The sequence below is a fragment of the Mesocricetus auratus genome, unplaced genomic scaffold (assembly GCF_017639785.1).
Source record: "Mesocricetus auratus isolate SY011 unplaced genomic scaffold, BCM_Maur_2.0 Super-Scaffold_100006, whole genome shotgun sequence".
Taxonomy (NCBI): Eukaryota; Metazoa; Chordata; class Mammalia; order Rodentia; family Cricetidae; genus Mesocricetus; species Mesocricetus auratus.
The window spans coordinates 32,423,869-32,442,260 of NW_024429190.1; the positions used below are offsets into that span (position 1 = coordinate 32,423,869).

The window sequence follows — 18,392 nt, forward strand, 5'->3', positions numbered from 1 at the left end:
CTGTAGACAACCTATGACAAAACTTGATTAGCAATGATGATTTTTTAAAAATGAGATAATTATAATATACTGAAACTTGCAAATTGCTTTTAAAAAATTTCTCTTTTAATAATTTCAAATTGAGGTTGACTGTGATAGGTAACTGAAACTTGCATATAAGAGGGAGCTTCTCTGTTTTTATCTTATGAATGGCATTTTAAATTTAAAATATTATGAATAATTGTGTTTTATAGAGTGAAGTTCACACATGAGTAATTTACAATAAAACAAAATATAACTACCTGTCTGAGAAGGTGATGACATTAAGCTCTGAAGTTAGATAAGACATGCCAGTGGGTATTTACTGTCTAGTGTTCATTTATTCACAGCCTCTCATTCACAAATAAGTTATATACTTATTACAAAAATAGATGTAGTAGAGCTGAGCATGGTAGTTAGTACACATTCATAATTCCAGTACTCTGGAGGCAGAGACAGAAAGATTTTCTCTCTCCAAAAGAAAAACAAAAAAAGTGCATGGCAGGGTCAAGATCTGAAGAGAGAAAAAAATAAGATGAAGTGTCTTGTTTATAAAATATGATTTGATGTGCTAATTTTGATTTTGAATATGTGTATGGTTTACATACGCATGTATAGGTAGGTGGATTTTTCTGTACTGACAGCCAGATCCCAAATAACCACACAGAGACTCCTCATTAATTATGAAAGCTCAGCTGATAGCTTAGGCTTGTTTCTAACTAGCTCTTATAGCTTAAATTAACCCATTTCGATTCATTTACTTCCTGCCTTGTGGCTTTATTACCTTTACTCTGTACTGCCCATGTGCTTTCCTGCTTCCCCTGCGACTTTGTTGTTTTCTCAACCTTCTCTCTGCCCCCAAAATCCTGCCTAGCTATTGGCTGTTTAGCTTTTTATTAAACCAGTCACAATGACAAATCTTCACACAGAGTAAAGGAATATTTCACAACGTGTGTGTGTGTGTGTGTGTGTGTGTGTGTGTGTTGGTGTGTGTGTTGGTGTGTGTGTTGGTGTGTGCATGTTGTGCAAGTCAGCAGATGTCTGCCTCAGTTGCTTTCCTCCTCCATACTGAGAGAGTCTCTCCATGAACCCAGAGCTTGCTGTTTTGCCTAGTCTGGCAAGCCAGCTTGTTCTGGAGATCTCCTGTCTCTGCTTTTCCTGCATGTACAGGTGGGCCACCCCCTACCCTGCTTGCATGTGGGTTCTGGGAATCCAGACTTCTTTGGTCCTCAAGCTTTCGTGGTCAGTGCTTTAACCAGTGAGCCACACCATCTCCTAGACTCAGTTTCCTAGTTTTTTTTTTTTTTTTTTTTTTTTTTTGGTTTTTCGAGACAGGGTTTCTCTGTGGCTTTGGAGACTGTCCTGGAACTCACTTGGTAGTCCAGGCTGGTCTCGAACTCACAGAGATCCGCCTGCCTCTGCCTCACGAGTGCTGGGATTAAAGGCGTGCGCCACCAACGCCCGGCCAGTTTCCTAGTTTTAATTTGATTTTTAGCTTTTTTTTTTTTTTTTTGGTAGCCAAAAAGCATAATGTACCTTGACCATGTGTAGCTCTCTGATTTTAGGTTTTTTTTTTTTTCTTAACTGTCCTAAAAAGGAATTATCCTAGTCCAGCATCCCTTTTATCCCAGCTTTTTAGAGGCAGGCAGATCTCTGTGAGTTCAAGACCAACCTGGTCAACAGAATGAATTTGTGGGGTTGTTTTTGTTTTGTTTTGAGACAGTCTTTCTATGTTGCCCTGACTGTCTTGTAACTCATTATTTAGTCCATACTTGCCTCTGTCCCCACAAACTATTACATGGCGGCACACATCTTTAATCTTAACACTTGGGAGGCAGAGGCAGGTAAATTTCTGAGTTGGAAACCAAGCTGGCCTACATAGTTGAGTTCCAGCACAGCCAGAACTACATAAAGAATGAAAGAAAGAAATTTAAAAAAAAATTATGGCTGCCACCTTTAGTTCTAGCATTCAGAAGGCAGAGTCAGGAGGAGGATCTTTTCAAATCAGAAGCCAGTCTGATCTCCATGACAAGTTATAGGCCAGCCAGAGCTACAGGGAGAAACACTGACTCACTGTCTCCCCTCCCCAAATACATGAACAATGGCTACTATTATCTGTGGATTGAAGTTCACAGACTTACTTCCATGCCCCAAAGTAGAACAGTCTAAGATATTTTTGAATGAGCACAGATCATATGTATGAATTTATTTTTTAAAAAAAAACTGTGTGTGTGTGTGTGTGTAACTTTTCCTGATTTTGTTCCTATTTGAAAGGCTTTTAAAAATTTCGTTTTTAATGGATGACTTCTTGAATTCTCTTATCTATTTTGGGCCTGCTTCATGTTTTCCCCTTCTAATTCAAAGTTTATCTATTAGTGTTTACTGACCCTTGTCCCATGCTAAAATCAAGGCAGAAATCATGTGTGTTTGTTTTAGTAGTCTCTAGCACACAGGAAAAAAGCCTTAGAAGTGGTAGAAAGGCAATAACTTTACTTGTTGAATAAGTGAGTAGTAAGGCAAAACTTTAAAACAGTATTTAAGTTCTCTATCAGTGGAATGTATAAAACCTCTTTGATTTCTTTAGTCTCTGCTAAATGTTCACTGCTGCTGGACATTGGCACGTTCTGCAGTAGTTTACCAGTTGGGAAAAGCTGTTTAGATTCTAATCTTGTGCATCCATGTGTATTTAAATGTATATACATATGGTACATACTTACAGCACTTACTCCAGATTGATGAGAGTCTTTCTTTCCTCTTTCCACAGATCTTAAATCTCACTCAGGCACTGAGAGATGGGAAGAGTCCTGTACAGCTGGTGCAGATGCCATGCGTGATTGTGGAATGCAGTAAAAGCGGCGGCCAGGGGCGGGTTGTACACCTAGGCAGCTCCTTCACCCAGACGGTCCACTGCAGGAAGCCATTCTTTTCCTCCTGGTAGCAGATGTAAGGGGAACAGCTGTGTGGTGTTACTGTGATGATAAAATATTACCCTGATGTAAATCTGCTGCTGAGAGCACCAGTTGCCAAAACCTCAAATAATTCAAGTCTTTAAATAGATACAAAATAATATTATATTTTGAATGTAATCAAAAGTTTACAATTTTTTGTCCAAATATTATAAATTTCTATTTCAGGGAAGAAGTGATATATTGCCTATATTGTATTTTTATAGAAAAATTGTATTTTATGTTGTTATTACTTTAAAAATAATTTCATGGTTTACACATGCTAGCATGACTATAATTGTTTTATAGAATTCCAACTAGAGGATAAAAGTTGACTTTGAATACTGTAACATTTTATATACTTTTTAAATATGAGAAGAACCTTCTTGCATTCATTCCAAAAGACCTTTGAGGGTGGCCAAGCCAGAAACTACTCATATAGACTCTTAATAAGAGTAGCCAGTAAGAATAAAGCTTCATTTTAAAAGCTGCTACTTTAAAACTGAAATAAGTGCTCAAAGGGGACCTGAAAGTTAAATTTTGCTTAAGTGACAGTTACATGACCATATTACTTTTGTACTTTGGTGTATTTGTTGGTGAAATGTTCTGTTTTAGTGAGGGAGAAAAATCTAAAGACATCTCCCCTCCTTTTTATAAAAAGGAAATAACTGAGAGTTAAATGGAATAATGTGAAATTAAGATAATCTCCAGTATCTTAAAATTACAACATTGCCTTAAAAATCCCCTTTTGTTTCTCAGATGGGATCAAATAATTGAAAATTACTATTTTCAAAATACTAATCGTAACCAGTTTAGTACTCAGTTAGTACTGAACATCACTGCAAAGTAAACCATACCCCAAGTGTATATTGAATCTCAGATGGGTCCCAGGGTCAGAAAGCCTTGGAACCAGTAGGCCCACTCTGAGTGGGAAGGGAGCATAACTCAGACGGTCCACACTGGTTTTAAACTTGTCTTTGTTGCATCTTGAGCATCTGTGTACTCTTTGGAATCTATAGCCCTGTTTAGTCACCAAGGCATGGAAATGGAAATGAGCCCACAAGGAAAATGTGACTGTAGAGAAAAGCATTAGTGTCTTGCTACCGGTTCAAAACCTTTCCTTTGTAAGTCTGTCATCTTAGGATTTTTTAATGAGCTATTCTTGTATGAAAAGTGTATCCAGGTGGTTAAATTAGGGTGGGCCAGACTGGAAGTCTCCTGGTCACATCTTGGTGACATAGTAGTGAGCACACCACCACCCAAGTGGTCAGTTGGAAACCTGTGTCCTTCTACCTCTGCTGACCTTCCATTAACTCAAGTTTGAGATAATGGAAACTTGACTGGAATATCAAATTATACCCCCACCTGTTGGTAAATGCTAGTCATTAAAATGTGCCTTTCTAAGATGGCTTCTGAAAGAGAGGACATAGTTGCCTTTGCTGTGGTATGGCTTTCACAAAATGATTTTTTCCAGTATTTTGAGAATTGCTATATTAATTTTTATAACAAAGAACTTAGTAAATTGATACTGTTCTATAGTCTAAAATTAAAATAGTTCAAGAATATTTTTAAATGTCAGACCATGTTAGAAATGTTGAGATATTTAAAGATTACAAGTAAAAGAACTTAGGCTGTGTTTTGTAAACATTCATGAACTTAATTCTTATTTAAATATTGTGGGATTTTTTAATGACTATATTTATATTGTCAAATATAAGCAAGAGGAATAAAAATCATTGTCTTGAGGCTGTTGCTCCTGTATATTAAATTTCTAGAATGCTTATGTTTATAAACTGTGACATATATATCAGTTACCTTTGTGTTGCTCTGGTCAAACTCCTGACAGGAAGTAGTTAAGAGTGAAAGGCTTGTTTTGATTTGCCATTCCAGGGTACTCGGTTCATCATTGTAGGGAAGGCATGGAAGCAAGACAGTGAGGTACTTGGTCACACTGTGCCCGTAGTAAGGAGGTAGAGACTTGACAGGAAGGGGGCTGTCCACGTGACCATCCTCAAGGCCCCGCTCCCCCTGTTAGGGATAAAGCATTGAAACACATTGAGCCTGTGGGGGGAGCACTGTCATTAAAGCACAACAGCACATTTTTTCTTATTATTACTTTGGATCTTGTGGTGCTGAAGGTGGAACCCAGGGCCTTGCATGTGCTCGACTGGACCCCTGAATACATCCTGGAATCATTACTTTTCATATTAGTTATAGGTTTTAACCCCTTATTTTGTCAAAAGGTAGAGGTAGGTGTGTGTGTGTGTAACTGGAAGTTTTAAATTTGAAACATGTTAATGAAAATTATATTATTGATATTCTTTTTAAGTTAGAGTACTGTGTTAGTAAATAAAACTTTACTGACAAAGTGTGCTTTGATGAGATTACATCTTCAGAATCCATACCAACATGTAATGTAATACAAAAATTAAAAGACCCAGAGACTGATACTGGGGTTCCAACTTCAAGGTGAAGATCAGAAAAGCAAAACAGCCAGCCACTAGCTTTTTTATTTTACCTCAGACTGAAAGGCAATCCTGACTCTACGAAACCTCAAACTGCTGCCTCTCTTCACTGTGGCTGTAGAATCCTGAGACTTCAGTGTCTTCCTATCCTCAATGTGGCTGATACTGACTACTGAAGAATTTATCCTATCTTTTATACCCCTTTAGTGCTGGGATTAAAGGCATGTTGTGGTCCTGTTGTGCCAGGTTTGACGAATCCCAGAGGCTAACCCGGGGAGTCGACACTCTGATGCAAAAGCAAAAGGTTCCATTTATTGTTCAGCTGGCCAGCTGGATCTCTTTCCTTGGTGGAGGAAATGAGATGCCCACCAGCCAAAAAGGGAAGTTTTTAAAAGGGCAGAGCATAAGGCTGAAGACCACAAATTTCAGTTTCCATGGTTACTTAAGGTCATACAAAGTTCAGAATAGAGCAGTAACTATATATTTTAAGCAAGATACATTTGAGTGAGATAAGACAGAACATGGGCTTGCAGGGTTACAGGGTCACAGGGTCTGTCAGCTGTTCCCTGGGCTGGGGGGTCTTTACAACTGACAGGGGATCTTTATGACCAGCAATTAGCAAAGGAATGTTAACAGGAAAGTGGTGGACAGTTACCTCTCCTTCTCTGAGAGCAAGGGGCTCAGGCACCAGTCATGGCACTCCTGATTTAAGGAGTTAAATTTTCCCTTTCTCTGTATAGATTTAGGGCCCAAGTTTTTTAACTTTTATTAATTTTAATTTTTGGTCCCTCAGTCCCAGGTGCTGAGATCGTCTTTGTGTGAGCCGTGTCTCTTTAGAACTGGACCAGTCTTGTGTAGATCTGGGTGGCCTTGGACTCACAGAGATCCATCTACCTCTCAGTCCTGAGTCCTAGGATTAAAGGTGTGTATCACCACCTCCTAGCTTCTGGCTATGGGATTAAAGGTGTGCATCACCACCGCCTGATCACTATAGCTTGTGGCTGACTTTGCTTTCTGAATCCTCAGGCAAGCTTTAATAAACCATAAAAAATATATCACCACAATGTGACAGACAAGCAACTTGAAGGTTTTATATAGCCAGCTGCCTTCTCTAGGTTGCTTGGGCAGCTGTCCAGATGCGGGCAGAGATTCTTAGTACTATTCTACATTTACATCCTCTTCTGTGTGTGGGACATGTGATTCAGTTCTGTGAGATATAGAGCAATACGTAATGAAAAACCTCGGCATCAAAGCGCCGGGCACTGAACCGAACCCTCTGCCCAAGAACCGGGGCCAGACCACTGGCTGCAAATGCAAGAGGTGATTTATTGAGTACACAGGCGCCTGCGGATGCTACTGCAACTCGGGTGCAGAGCATACCGGGCTTGTAGGGAGTACACTATTTATGGAGTTTTAATGATTACATAAGTATCAGCATAGCAACAGATATTTCATTGGCTACTGAAGCATGGGCTGAGATCATCTGGGGGGGCAGGGGTAGTTGCCAAGGACTAGGTTTCCTACATGAATGACCCCGGCATGCTTCAACAATTAGTATCCGGGTCCTATGATTGCTACAGTGATCAGACACAATTGGGGGCCAGGGTAGTTGCCAAGGACTAGGTTTTCTAGTATTGTCATATGAAAGTTCCCAGCACGCTTCAGCAATTATTATCCGGGTCCCATGACTGCTATAGTGATCACAGACATCCTGTTTTGAGGGTGAAACACCTGGTCTGGGTTTCTTTCATTAGGCAACGGCCTGGCCTTGCTTTTCTTTTCCTAGGGGGTCCTATGTAGGGGTCTTTCAGTAAATTCCATAGCCAGCAATGAAGTGCCATGGTTGAGCACAGTTTTGTCTTCGTTTGGTTGTAAACAGGAACTTTGCTGAATGGAAGCAGCCTGGGCACAGGCATTTGGGCTGGAGGAAGGCCATCCAGAAAGTTGATTGATGGTATTAGACTGTCACAGGAGTAAACAGGAAAGACTGGTCACTGAAATTTCAATTTTAATCATTACTGTAACATAGTCTTATCCTGAGTGTTACAAATCTAAAAAGAAAATAATCCATCACTTTAAAGTTTAGAAAATGCTCAGATGCAGGATGGAAGCAGCAGCAGGTGCCTTTTTCATCTCCTAAATCATCATGTAGCAACCAGACAAGCAAAGCAAGAAAGTATCTCCAAAACCTGTGATAGATTATTCCTGAATCCTAGCGTTGGAGTCGTTTCTGTTAAGTCTATTAGCAAAATCATGTGCAAACAGCTGTGGTTGCGCATCAGCAAGAAGGTAACAAAGAGCCTCTGATGGTGGCATTGGCCTCTGACGGGGAGGCTCAGTAGCTAGTCAGTCAGGAAAGGCTGGCCTTGCCTTCAGTCTTGGCAGTGAGCAGAGGGATCTGCATGACTGAGAGGGATTGCACTGAACAGAGCCATCTCAGCAAGTAAGGCCTGGCAGGTAAAGAAAAGAGTCTGGTGCTGATGAGGGAGGTTGCCAAATGAGCCTGAATTCACGGTGACAAAGGAAGCACTGTGGTGGGGAGAAGAGAGGAAGCCTGGGGAAGAAAAAAGTGGGAAAATTAACCTCAGTTAAACATAACTACAACTTCCAGCATACTCTGAAAACAAAACAAAACAAACAAACAAAGGACCCCACAAGGTAACAGGCTTACAACAAACCCACAGACTATGAGAATATCACAGAAACTGGCCAGTGAAGCAGAGCAAACAGTAATCTTTTTTTTAGGAGTGTTTTACCATGCTGCCCAGGTTGGTCTCAATCTTGTACACTTGGCGATCTGGTCCGTTGCCCCAATAGCTGGGTCCATAGGTATCCATGCCGGCACGCCTAGTTCAGACATTTAAAAACATGCTGAAGGGGTTTTAAGAAGCAAAGACAGAACAACGTCACATTAAAATCAGACCTAAAGGAAGTAGGTAAGCCACAGAGGCAAGCTCTCAGTACATGAGAGCTGAGAGAGCTCAAGATAAAATACTAGAGATAAAAACATGTTGCAGAAATAAAGTAGAACACAGAGAGACAACACAAGAGACCAGAGCAAAAACCTCACAGTGAAGTGTTGAAATATCTAGATTATTAGCTGTATATCTCCAGCTTGCAGGTCTTGGTAGGTTTCATTGAAATAAGCAGCATCCCCACATGTCCTTTTGTGGAGACTCAGAGAACCCATTTCCTTTCCTTTAGGCCACTCAGTCCTTAGCTGTGGTCTGCCACTGTCCTTTACTGTTGTTGTGGTATTTGGACTTGAACCCAGGGCAAGTTCTTTTCCATGAGCTAGTCTACAGCTCCCATTTTATTTTATTTTGGTTTTGGTTTTTCTTTTTTTTTTTTTTTTTTTTTTTTTTGGTTTTTTTTTTTTTGGTTTTACGAGACAGGGTTTCTCTGTATTGTTTTGGATGCTGTCCTGGAACTCACTCTGTAGACCAGGCTGGCCTCGAACTCACAGAGATCCGCCTGCCTCTGCCTCCCGAGTGCTGGGATTAAAGGCGTGCGCCACCAACGCCCGGCTTGGTTTTGGTTTTTCAAGACAGGGTTTCTCTGCATAACAGCCCTGGCTGGCCAGGAACTCGAGCTGTAGTCCTCGAATTCACAGGGATCCATCTGCATCTGCTCCATGAGTGCTGGGATTAAAGGTGTGGCCACCATGCCTTGCTGTTATTTGATTGGCAGGCTCTCACTACAGAGCTCACGTTATCTTAGCCCAGTAAGGCCTTAAATTTATTATCCTTTTTGTTTCAGTCTCTGAATAGCAGGAAGTACAAGAATGTGGCCCTAAAGCCAGCACAGTTCACTTGCAAAACCCCATGACTGCATAGTGCCCACCGAGATAGTGTCCTCTGTGTGTGCAGGGATGTGTACACATGTATGTGTGTACATGTATGCATGTGGAGGCCAGAGGTTGGCGTCACATGTCCTCCTCAGCTGTGCCCCACCATCTTTTTTGAGACAGAACCTCTCACTGGAACTGGTGCTTTGCAATTGAACAAAACTAGTTGGCCAGCTGGCACCAAGGTGTTCTCCTCTCTGTGCCTTTGTGTATTAGGGTTTTAAGCATGTGCCACCATGCCCAGCTCTTCACATGCCGGCACTTTACCTGCTGAGCTACTGCCTCACCAACACCACCCCTGGTAGTGCTTGGGATTGGCCGAACCCAGCTCCTAATATTTGCTGATGTACTCTATTACTGAATACACCCTTAGTCCCTTTCCTATTTAAACTTTTATCTTTTATGTTTATGTGTATGTATGTGTGCTGTGTGTGTGTGTGTGTCCCACTTGTATGCAAGATCCTCTGGAACACGATATTTGATCCCTTGGAAATGGAGTTAGGGGAGTTGTGAGACTACCATATGAGTATAGTACTGGCTATCAAACCCAGGTCCTCCGGAAGAGCAGTGCTCTTAACCACTGCTGAGCCCCTCCTAATTTTAAATGTGTTATTGTACAACCCCATTTCATCTGTAACTGCAATCCCCAGACAGGGACAGCTTTGGGGGCCACTATTCTCTCTTTATACTTTTCTTATAGGGTCATTAATGAGGGAGGCATGCCTGCTCTCAGTGTTTTTCTGTGTTCTGGAGATCTTGAGCCACAGAGAAGGACATCAGGTACCAAGGAAAAGGTGTAAAGATCAGAGAAGAAACAATGATTTGAAGATGACTTAATTATGTAGAAAAATTCAAGAATCTATATAGATAAATATTAGGATTAAAATGAGTTTTTATTAAGTAAATTTAAAAGATTAATTAGAAAAACAAAAATGCACTGGGTGGCGGTGGTGCACGCCTTTAATCTCAGTGATCGGGAGACAGAGGCAAGCTGATCTCTGAGTTTGAGGCTAGCCAGGTCTACAGAACGAGTTCCAGAACAGCCAGTGCTACCAAACTGTTAAACTGCCTGGAAAAACAAAACAAGAAAAAGAAATCAAACAACACTATCTGTTAATAGCATCAAAACACATTTGATTTTAGGGATAAATTGAACTGAAGATACACTGCATTGCAACACCAGGCTATGAAAGAGTGCCTAAAATACGGGTTTGGGGATTGATTATAGCTCAGTGCTAAAGCTTTGCCTTACATGATCAAGGCTCTGGATTAAATTCCTCGTATTAGTCAAAATAAGATATTCTCACATGAACAGAGGGCTTATACTTAAAAATGTTCTCAAATTTATCGATTGAACACAATATACTGAGAAATTTTGGTTAACATTGCAAAGGTAGTTCTGAAGTGCATATGAAAATGTTTTGGGGGCTGGAGACATGGCTCAGCGGTTAAGAGCACTGGCAGCTCTTCCAGAGGTCCTGAGTTCAATTCTCGGCAACCACATGGTGGCTCACAACCACCTTGAATGAGATCTGGTGTGCTCTGCTGGCATGCAGGCAGAAGGCTGTATACACAATAAATAAATAAAATAAAATAAAAAAAAGAAAATGTTTTAGACAAAATAACCAGAAAAGAATGGTTGGAGGTAGTATTTTACTGGGTCTCAAAACTTTGAAAGCTCCAGGCAGTGTTGGCAAACACCTTTAATTCCTTAATCCTGGCACTTAGGAGGCAGAGGCAGGCAGATCTCTGTGAGTTTGAAAAAAGCCTGGTCTGCAGAGTTAGTTCTAGGACAGCCATGTCTCAAAGAAGCCCTGTCTCCAAAAAAAAAAAAAAAAAAAAAAAAAAAAACAGGTCAGTATTCTCAGCAGAGAATTCAGAAGGAAACCCTAGCCATGTGGTAAACTGATTTTTAACAAGGATACCAAGGCAATTCAGAGGGAATGAGCCTTTTCAACAAAGGATACAGTAGTAATCAGATAGACAGGCACAAGCATCAACACCCATGTGCCCTTTGCACAGAGGGACATTCCTGTAATCCCAGTTTTGCAAGCCAAAGGCAGGGGAAGTTGAAAGTGACTAGCCTGGGCTGGGCTTTGTACTAGGACTGCCTCATCACCAATAAAAGAACTGAAAGCTCTGGAAGCAAATGGGGATCTTGTTGACCATCTTAATTAGGTGATAAAACACCATGACCAAACACAGCTTAGGGAGAAAAGGTCTTATTTCGTCTTACATATCCACATCACTGAAGGAAGTCGGGGCAGGAATGCCTCTTTGCCTGAGGTTTTGGTTGTTGCATAAGAGGTATATGTGTACAAGTAGATCCCTTGGAGTACGTCGATTTCTTGGAGTACGCTGACAAAATATAAAGCTATTGTAAACTTGTTCTCTTACCCAACAATGGAGAGTTAACCTGGGATTTTGAAGAAATGGCCCCTGTGCTCACTGGGAAGAGATGATCAGAAGTGACTCATTCAGGAGAGATGTGACATTTCAAAAGACATTGGTTCAGATTCCTCATGCCTGGGTCTGGTCTGTGAGAAAACTAGTCTGGCTACGGCTCCCTGGAGTCCTCTTGCTGGTCTTTAGGAGCTGGACATCGAGAACACATTTCAGTAAGTAGCAGCTAATTCCTGTAAAGGAAGAGATACTTTGTTTTCCTTCTTACCCGAAGACTTCAGACACTTCAGAACTGGCAGCCTCCTCTGCCTCAGGGGTGAGAGAGTTATGTAAACATCCAGGGAACAAGGCCTAGGAAACTGGTCTAACCAGATGTGGGTGCCTGATGCCACTGTGGTGAATAACCCTGCCTTTCCTCTTAGTGTGGTTTAGGGGACATTCTGTAGTACTTGGAAAAGGAGAAGTGCTTTGAAACCACGTGCTGTTTCAGGTCGGAGTGGCAACTGCCTGCCTAGCTTGATAACTAAACAATTTAGCATCAGGCTGCCCTTGCTCTCCGCTCCATCCGACGAGATGGGAGTGCATACTGCCCCAGATCACTTAAAATGCCATTATCTTCCTGGGACAGTTTCTGCTTTGCTTGTCTGCACAGCAGGTGTGATGACCCCGATGTCAAATCTCAAAAGCCTACAGTGCAGGCTGAGTGTCAGCTTTGGTACAGGAATTTGGTGTAAGCCCTGGAGGATTTCCAAAGAGAAGGCCTCTGACTGAGCAATGAAGTTAAAGAGACTACAGAGACTACAATGCACAGGGTGGCTAGGGAGTTTGGGTTTGCAATACATGTGTGGGTATGTGGACTGTGACCATACATGAATGTGGAAAACCTCACTTTTACTATTTATTACTATTTACTGTCTATTCTGAGTGCTACCTGGTGTAGATCTTTTATTTTCCCAGGTGCTGTGCTCAAGTTTTCCAGATCGCACTGGGCACTGTCCATTCTCCTGTAGATCCTTTCTTCCGGGATTTGTGCCTGGTTGGCTGAACATTATGGCAGTGTTGAAAGCCTTGATACCCCTCAGTGTCCATTGCTTTCTGCCAGTAGCAGACACAGCAGAAGAAAAATGTGAGGGCCAAAGCGGAGGGGGGGGGGGTGGGTGGGAATCTCCAGCCTCCAACCTCAGTTGAACACTTTGGAGAGCGTGCATATTTTAGCAGTACTAATTTGTGTGCCTGTGTGTCCCCATTATATATTCTTTTATACCCCAAACTTTTGCCCTGGTGGCTTGTCGTGATTTCCTGAGCCCCATGGAAGACCTTATACCGTGTAGGACTACCCTTGCCATAAATTCTTTTCTTCTGTTTTGTTATGGAGTACCCACCAGAGAAAACCACTCAGACACGGACCTGGAATTACACTCAGGTATCTGGGACCTAAGTGTAGCACTGAGCGTTTAGATAAGGGGCTTTTAAAGGCAGAACTCCTTTTATCTCAAGTAGCAGTTGCAGAGGGGGGGATTTACACAAGTAGGCAGTTTAAAAGAAGCTAAGATAAAGTTAGCTGGGGCATCTTGACTTCCAGTTCCTAGAATGCAGTTGGATAATTTTCCAAGGGGTTTTCCATTAAGGAAGCCAAATTCTAGTCAAACTTGAAATGATCTCAGCAAGAATACGAGATGGAGGAATGTCTGCACTGTCTTATCCTGCTACAGTTTACAGAAACTGTTGTCTCCCCTTGGCTCTGTGTAATGGCTAACTTGTGTTTTAAGTTTAATTTAGTCTGCTTAAGATATCTATAAAAGAAAAATGCCTCTAACTTGAAAGCCCCACTTGCCCAAGGACAGATAACTTACTGGACTGCTGAGGGTTGTTCGTATAAGATAACAAACTCAGTGTTTTCACTTCTGTAAACAAGCATGCAACCAGGATGTGTGTGTGATCACACATAGGCAGGAGGTACATAGGAAATAAGTAAGGATGTATGCTTGTCCCTGGTTGGATGAAGGTGCAAACGACAGACTTGTGGGTTTGTTTTTATTTTTTTCTTTGCTTTTTGGGCTTTTTTGTTTTTTGTTTTGTTTTTGTTTTCTGGACAGGGTTTTTCTCTGTAGCCCTGGCTGTCCTGGTCCTCGCTCTGTAGACCAGGCTGGCCGAAAACTCAGAGATCCACCTGCCTCTGCCTTCTGAGTGGTGGGAATAAGGGTGTGCACCACTGTCACTTGACTCAGATTTTGTTTTTATGAAGCCCTGACTGATGTCATTTGGCATAATACTCTGGGATTCCTGAGTATGGACCTGGCCAATATCCATGATCCTGGCTCATCCTGAATAAAGCTTTGGTTCAAAAATTGTGGTAGTGGTCTTATTCTCACCCAGTGGAATTAACATTTGTAGAATAGAAAGGAAATGGTACTCACTGTTGGCAGCCCAAGGTCAGTCAGGCTTCTTGGTGGTTTAGCTTAACTTTACCCACAATTTAGAAAGCAATCACTCTGTGAAACCTCCCTCAGTACCCCACTTAAGTGTGTCTTCTGATTCTCACTAGGATCCTGCATGGCACACACACACGATGTTATTTGATTCTTTCTTTTCTCAGAAGAGCTATGTGTTATTATCTCACACACACCCAGAAAAACTCAGAACAGTTAGAATACTTGCCTGAAGTTTATCTAACAAGATATAGAATGAGGTCCTTCTGTCTTAGCCCCACCATTTCTCTTGCCTGAATTACGTTGGGTGGGTTTGAGGTTCCTAGCCCTGTGGGTACATCTTCATAAAACAATGCTTTGCAAACCTCCTCGACTCCTTTGAAATGAAATCCATAGTTACTGTGGAACAGTGAATTTGAAACAACACATTTCTCCTTTCTTTTCTCCTCCTTTTAAACAGGTTCTTATGTGGCCTTGGTTGGCTTTGAATTCAATGTGTAGCAGAGGATGGCCTTGAATTCTTGATTCTTCTACCTCCTCCTCCCAAATGCTGGAGTGTAAAGAGAAGCTTTTTCCTTGTGAGGAGCCTTCCCGCCAGCCTGGTTCTAGCGCCGCATCAGTCCCAAATGAACACACAGGAGGCTGTATTAATTATGAAGCTGTTGGCCTTGTTTGTTTCTTACTGGCTAGCTCTGACTTAAGTAATTACCCCATAATTGTTAATCTAAGTATGTCTCTTACTGGAGAATAGTTCCGGGCTTCCTACCCCATGGTGGTTACATCTCGAACTCTCCTGTGTTTCTCCTTCCCAGAGTTCTCCTGGACTCCTAGTACCACCTATCTAGATTCCTATTGGCCAGCAGTGCTTTATTGACAAAGGACTTACCCAACACTGGAGTTATATAAGCTTGTGCTGCCATGCCTAGTTTTTGTTTTGTTTTGTTTTTTGCAGGGGGCGGTTGGGGTGTGTGAACCTAGCATTTAGTGCATGCTGGGTAAGCATTCTACCAGCTGAGCTGCCCCCTCAGCCTCTAATCACCTAATTTCAAATAAAATTCATAATGGAAAGACAGATACTGCTAATATAAGCCCAAGATTCTGTCATTGTCGTCCTCATTCTTAGGGAGTCTGAGCTCAGACACTTTTTGAAGTGCTGAGTTTAGTTAGTTTCTGCTAATATCAGCCATGTATTCCTTTAAAGACCATCTGGGCTGGGAAGGGTTAGCTCAGAACAAACATAGCATTTACTGTATGCATGTTATGTGATAAATAGCATACTTCACTGGTTTTGTTTTACAATACGGAGTACAAATGTGTCTCTCTAATCTACAATAGGAAAGTATCCTTATCTGTCTCTACTGTCCCCTATCAGTTCCCTGACTCAAAACAGAGGACTTGAAGCTCAGACTCTGTCTCTACATGGCCTTGATCTCCATAATCTCCATGTTGCCCTCCAATGTCCTCTTCTAGGTGTGCTGTCTTGGGTGTTTTTTTTTATTGCCACAGCACAGCATGATGACCAAGACAACTTAGACAAGAAAGCATTTAGTTTGGTGCTCACACTTCCCAAGGGTAGTAGAGTCCATGACCACCATGGCAGGAAGGTATGGCAAACGGGTGTGGTGACAGAGCTGTAGTGTAGAGCTTACATCTGATTCACAAGCACAGACACACACCGGGAATGGTGTGGGCTTTCCTTCCCTTTGTTTCATTTTTTGAGAGAGGGTTTTTCTACCTGGAACTCACCATGAGGACCAAACCGGTGCTGTCTGTCTGCCCCTGCCTCCTGAGTGCTAGGATTAAAGGTGTGTCCCACTATGCCTAGCTTTGGAATGGGATTTTTTTTTTTTTTGGTTTTTACGAGACAGGGTTTCTCTGTATTGTTTTGGAGGCTGTAGGTCTAGCCTGGCCTCGAACTCACAGAGATCCGCCTGCCTCTGCCTCCCGAGTGCTGGGATTAAAGGTGTGTGCCACCACCGCCCAGCTGGAATGGGATTTTCAAACCACAAAGCCTACCTCACTTACACATCTCTAAGGCCACACCTAATCCTTCCTGAAGAGTTCTACCAGCTATGGTGGCTCATGCCTGTAATCCCAGTGCTTTAGAGAAGATGAACATAAGTTTGAGGCCACGCTGCTTGCCCTAGTGCATTCCAGGTCAGCTGGTGATACACAGTGAGACCTTGTCTCTAAAAACAAAAAACAACAAAAAAGCTCAGTGACAACAGCTCACAAGAGGGTGGCAGTTCCAGGCTGTGTCTCTTCAGTGTTGTCACTGTTTTCAAAGGTCTCAGAAGTCTCCCATAGTCCCTTTGAATCCCATACCTTCCCAGCCAAGTTTCCATGGTTGGGGCTCTTCAGGGTTGGGGAGAGAAAGCAGAGAGAAGACATCTAGGGGGCTTCCTCACCAGCTCAGCAGGGCATCAGTGTTCAGATCTGAGACTGGGGTAGTAGAGCAAAGACTGCTGAGGAGACCGTGTTCTATCTACCAAGAATCGAGAAGTCTTGGGGGAGGCTAACAGGCAGAGCTACCTGTAGCAGAGAACACAGCCAAGGTTTGGGTCTTGACTGGAAAAGGGTGCCACAGTAGTGCCTACACACTTCCACCAGGATGACTGCAGTGTCGTCATGGCTGGTTTTGAGTGACAGGAACAACCCCCCCTGTTTGCTTTTTCAAGACAGGTTTTCTCTGTGTAGCTTTGTAGACCAGGCTGACCTTGAACTCACAGAGATCAGCCTGAGTGCTGGGATTAAAGGCGTGTGCCACTATCGCCCGGCTGAGGACCCACCTTCTTTAACAGGCTTTAGGAGACTACCAGAAGACAGAGACAATGGGAAGACATCCTCTACAACATGATCTGGCTTCATTCACAGTCTCTGAACTGGAGTTCTCTAATTTTTTCCCCTCTATTACTACTGCCTGTAATTTCAGTTCCAGGGCATCTGACACCCCCACACAGATAAAACACAATAATATTAAAATTATTTAAGAACTGTACATTGTTATTTTCACAGAAAATTGCACTGGCAAATGGGGACATTCTTTTACTGATGTACAAATACCAGTGAGAATCCAGTAATCGAGTACAACAGTGATGTTATGTGAGCTGCAGGCATGGTGATGCATGCTGGGAATCCAGTATTTGGGAGGTGGAAGCAGAAAATCAGTTCAAGGTCATATTCTGCTACTCAGGAGTTGGAGGCTAGCCTGAGCTACATGAGACCCTGACACAAAACAAAACAAGAGTCTAGAGGGTACTATGGCTTTGTAAAACCCAGCAAAGCTGCTGAGCTGCGAGCTAGTTAAGCTATTGTCTATTAATTGAATCAAATTTTTGTTCTAAAGATTCATCTTGAGGGGTAATGGCGTATGCCTTTAATCCCAGCACTCCGGAGGCAGAGGCAGGTGGATCTTTGTGAGTTCGAGGCCAGCCTGGTCTACAGAGCGAATCCAGGACAGCGGTGGCTGTGACACAGAGAAACACTGACTTGAAAAACCAAAACCAGCCGGGCGGTGGTGGCGCACACCTTTAATCCCAGCACTCGGGAGGCTGAGGCAGGCGGATCCCTGTGAGTTCGAGGCTGGGCTGGACCGACAGCCTCCAAAACAATACAGAGAAACCCTGTCTCATAAAACTAAAAAAAAAAAAACAAAACCAAAAAACAAAACAAACAAAAAAAAACCCATCTCTTCTCCTGGTTATATAGGTTAGCTCTTTGTACAGGTCTATCAGCATTACCCCCTTCCTCCCCCCAGACTCTCGGGTTCTGGGACTGACTTGGCTTGGCTCCTCCAGGACACGCGGGGCGCTGTGGCTCGCTGGCGCCGCGGCGGCGCTCTTTCTCTGCCTCCTCGGTTGGGACTGAGACTTTCGGGACAGCGGCGGGAAGATGGCGGCGCCCATGGACTGTGTTGAGTCTCCGGAGCGAGAAGGCGGCGCGGGGCGCAGGGCGTCCGGGGTGGAGGTGTCGGTCCCCTCGGATCCCGCGGCTCCCGCCCCGATGTGCCCACACGGTGGGTCGGCGTCGTTGATAGGCTGGCTGGCGCCAATAGCAAGGGTCGGGCTTAGTCCTCTGTGGGCTTTTAGGACTTGTCTCTGGAAGAGCGGGCTTCTCTCTGTCCGCTTCCCCCCTTGTGTGATGCTTGAGTTCCACCCGTTTTCAGAAAGTGTTTTTCCGCTGTGTTTAAGAGACCCCTCGAGAAGTCCTGACTGTTGGCGCTTTGGCTCGACAGCTGCTAACATCTGTACTTTGGGGGAGCCGGGTAGGAAGTAAGCAGAACGAA

The 18,392-nt window shown here is 43.0% G+C and overlaps 2 protein-coding genes and 1 long non-coding RNA gene across 6 annotated transcripts in view; 2 read left to right on the forward strand and 1 right to left on the reverse strand.

The window, feature by feature from the left end:
- The window catches only part of Pi4k2b (phosphatidylinositol 4-kinase type 2 beta), a 30,897-nt gene extending 24,547 nt beyond the window's left edge, over positions 1-6,350 (forward strand). The window contains exons 10-11 of one of the 2 annotated variants that reach the window (XM_040747077.1): positions 2,783-2,961; positions 6,222-6,350. In XM_040747077.1, coding sequence (XP_040603011.1) covers positions 2,783-2,956 — 174 coding nt within the window. In that variant the 3' untranslated portion in view covers positions 2,957-2,961; positions 6,222-6,350. Of the gene's footprint in view, positions 1-2,782; positions 5,333-6,221 lie in introns of those variants that run through there. The other variant, XM_005068775.4, reaches the window with a different exon arrangement.
- Positions 6,351-7,098: 748 nt separating this feature from the next.
- On the reverse strand, positions 7,099-17,992 carry LOC110340674. Its single transcript, XR_002382481.2, has 4 exons — positions 17,887-17,992; positions 11,673-11,911; positions 8,185-8,275; positions 7,099-7,982 (listed from the first exon to the last, which is right to left on the reverse strand). It is a non-coding gene; the product is annotated as an uncharacterized LOC110340674 (long non-coding RNA).
- Positions 17,941-18,392, forward strand: part of Zcchc4 (zinc finger CCHC-type containing 4) — a 41,829-nt gene continuing 41,377 nt past the window's right edge. For 2 of the 3 annotated variants that reach the window (XM_040747076.1, XM_005068772.4), the window contains exon 1: positions 17,970-18,122. In XM_040747076.1, coding sequence (XP_040603010.1) covers positions 17,999-18,122 — 124 coding nt within the window. In that variant the 5' untranslated portion in view covers positions 17,970-17,998. Of the gene's footprint in view, positions 18,123-18,392 lie in introns of all 3 variants that reach the window. The other variant, XR_002382480.2, reaches the window with a different exon arrangement.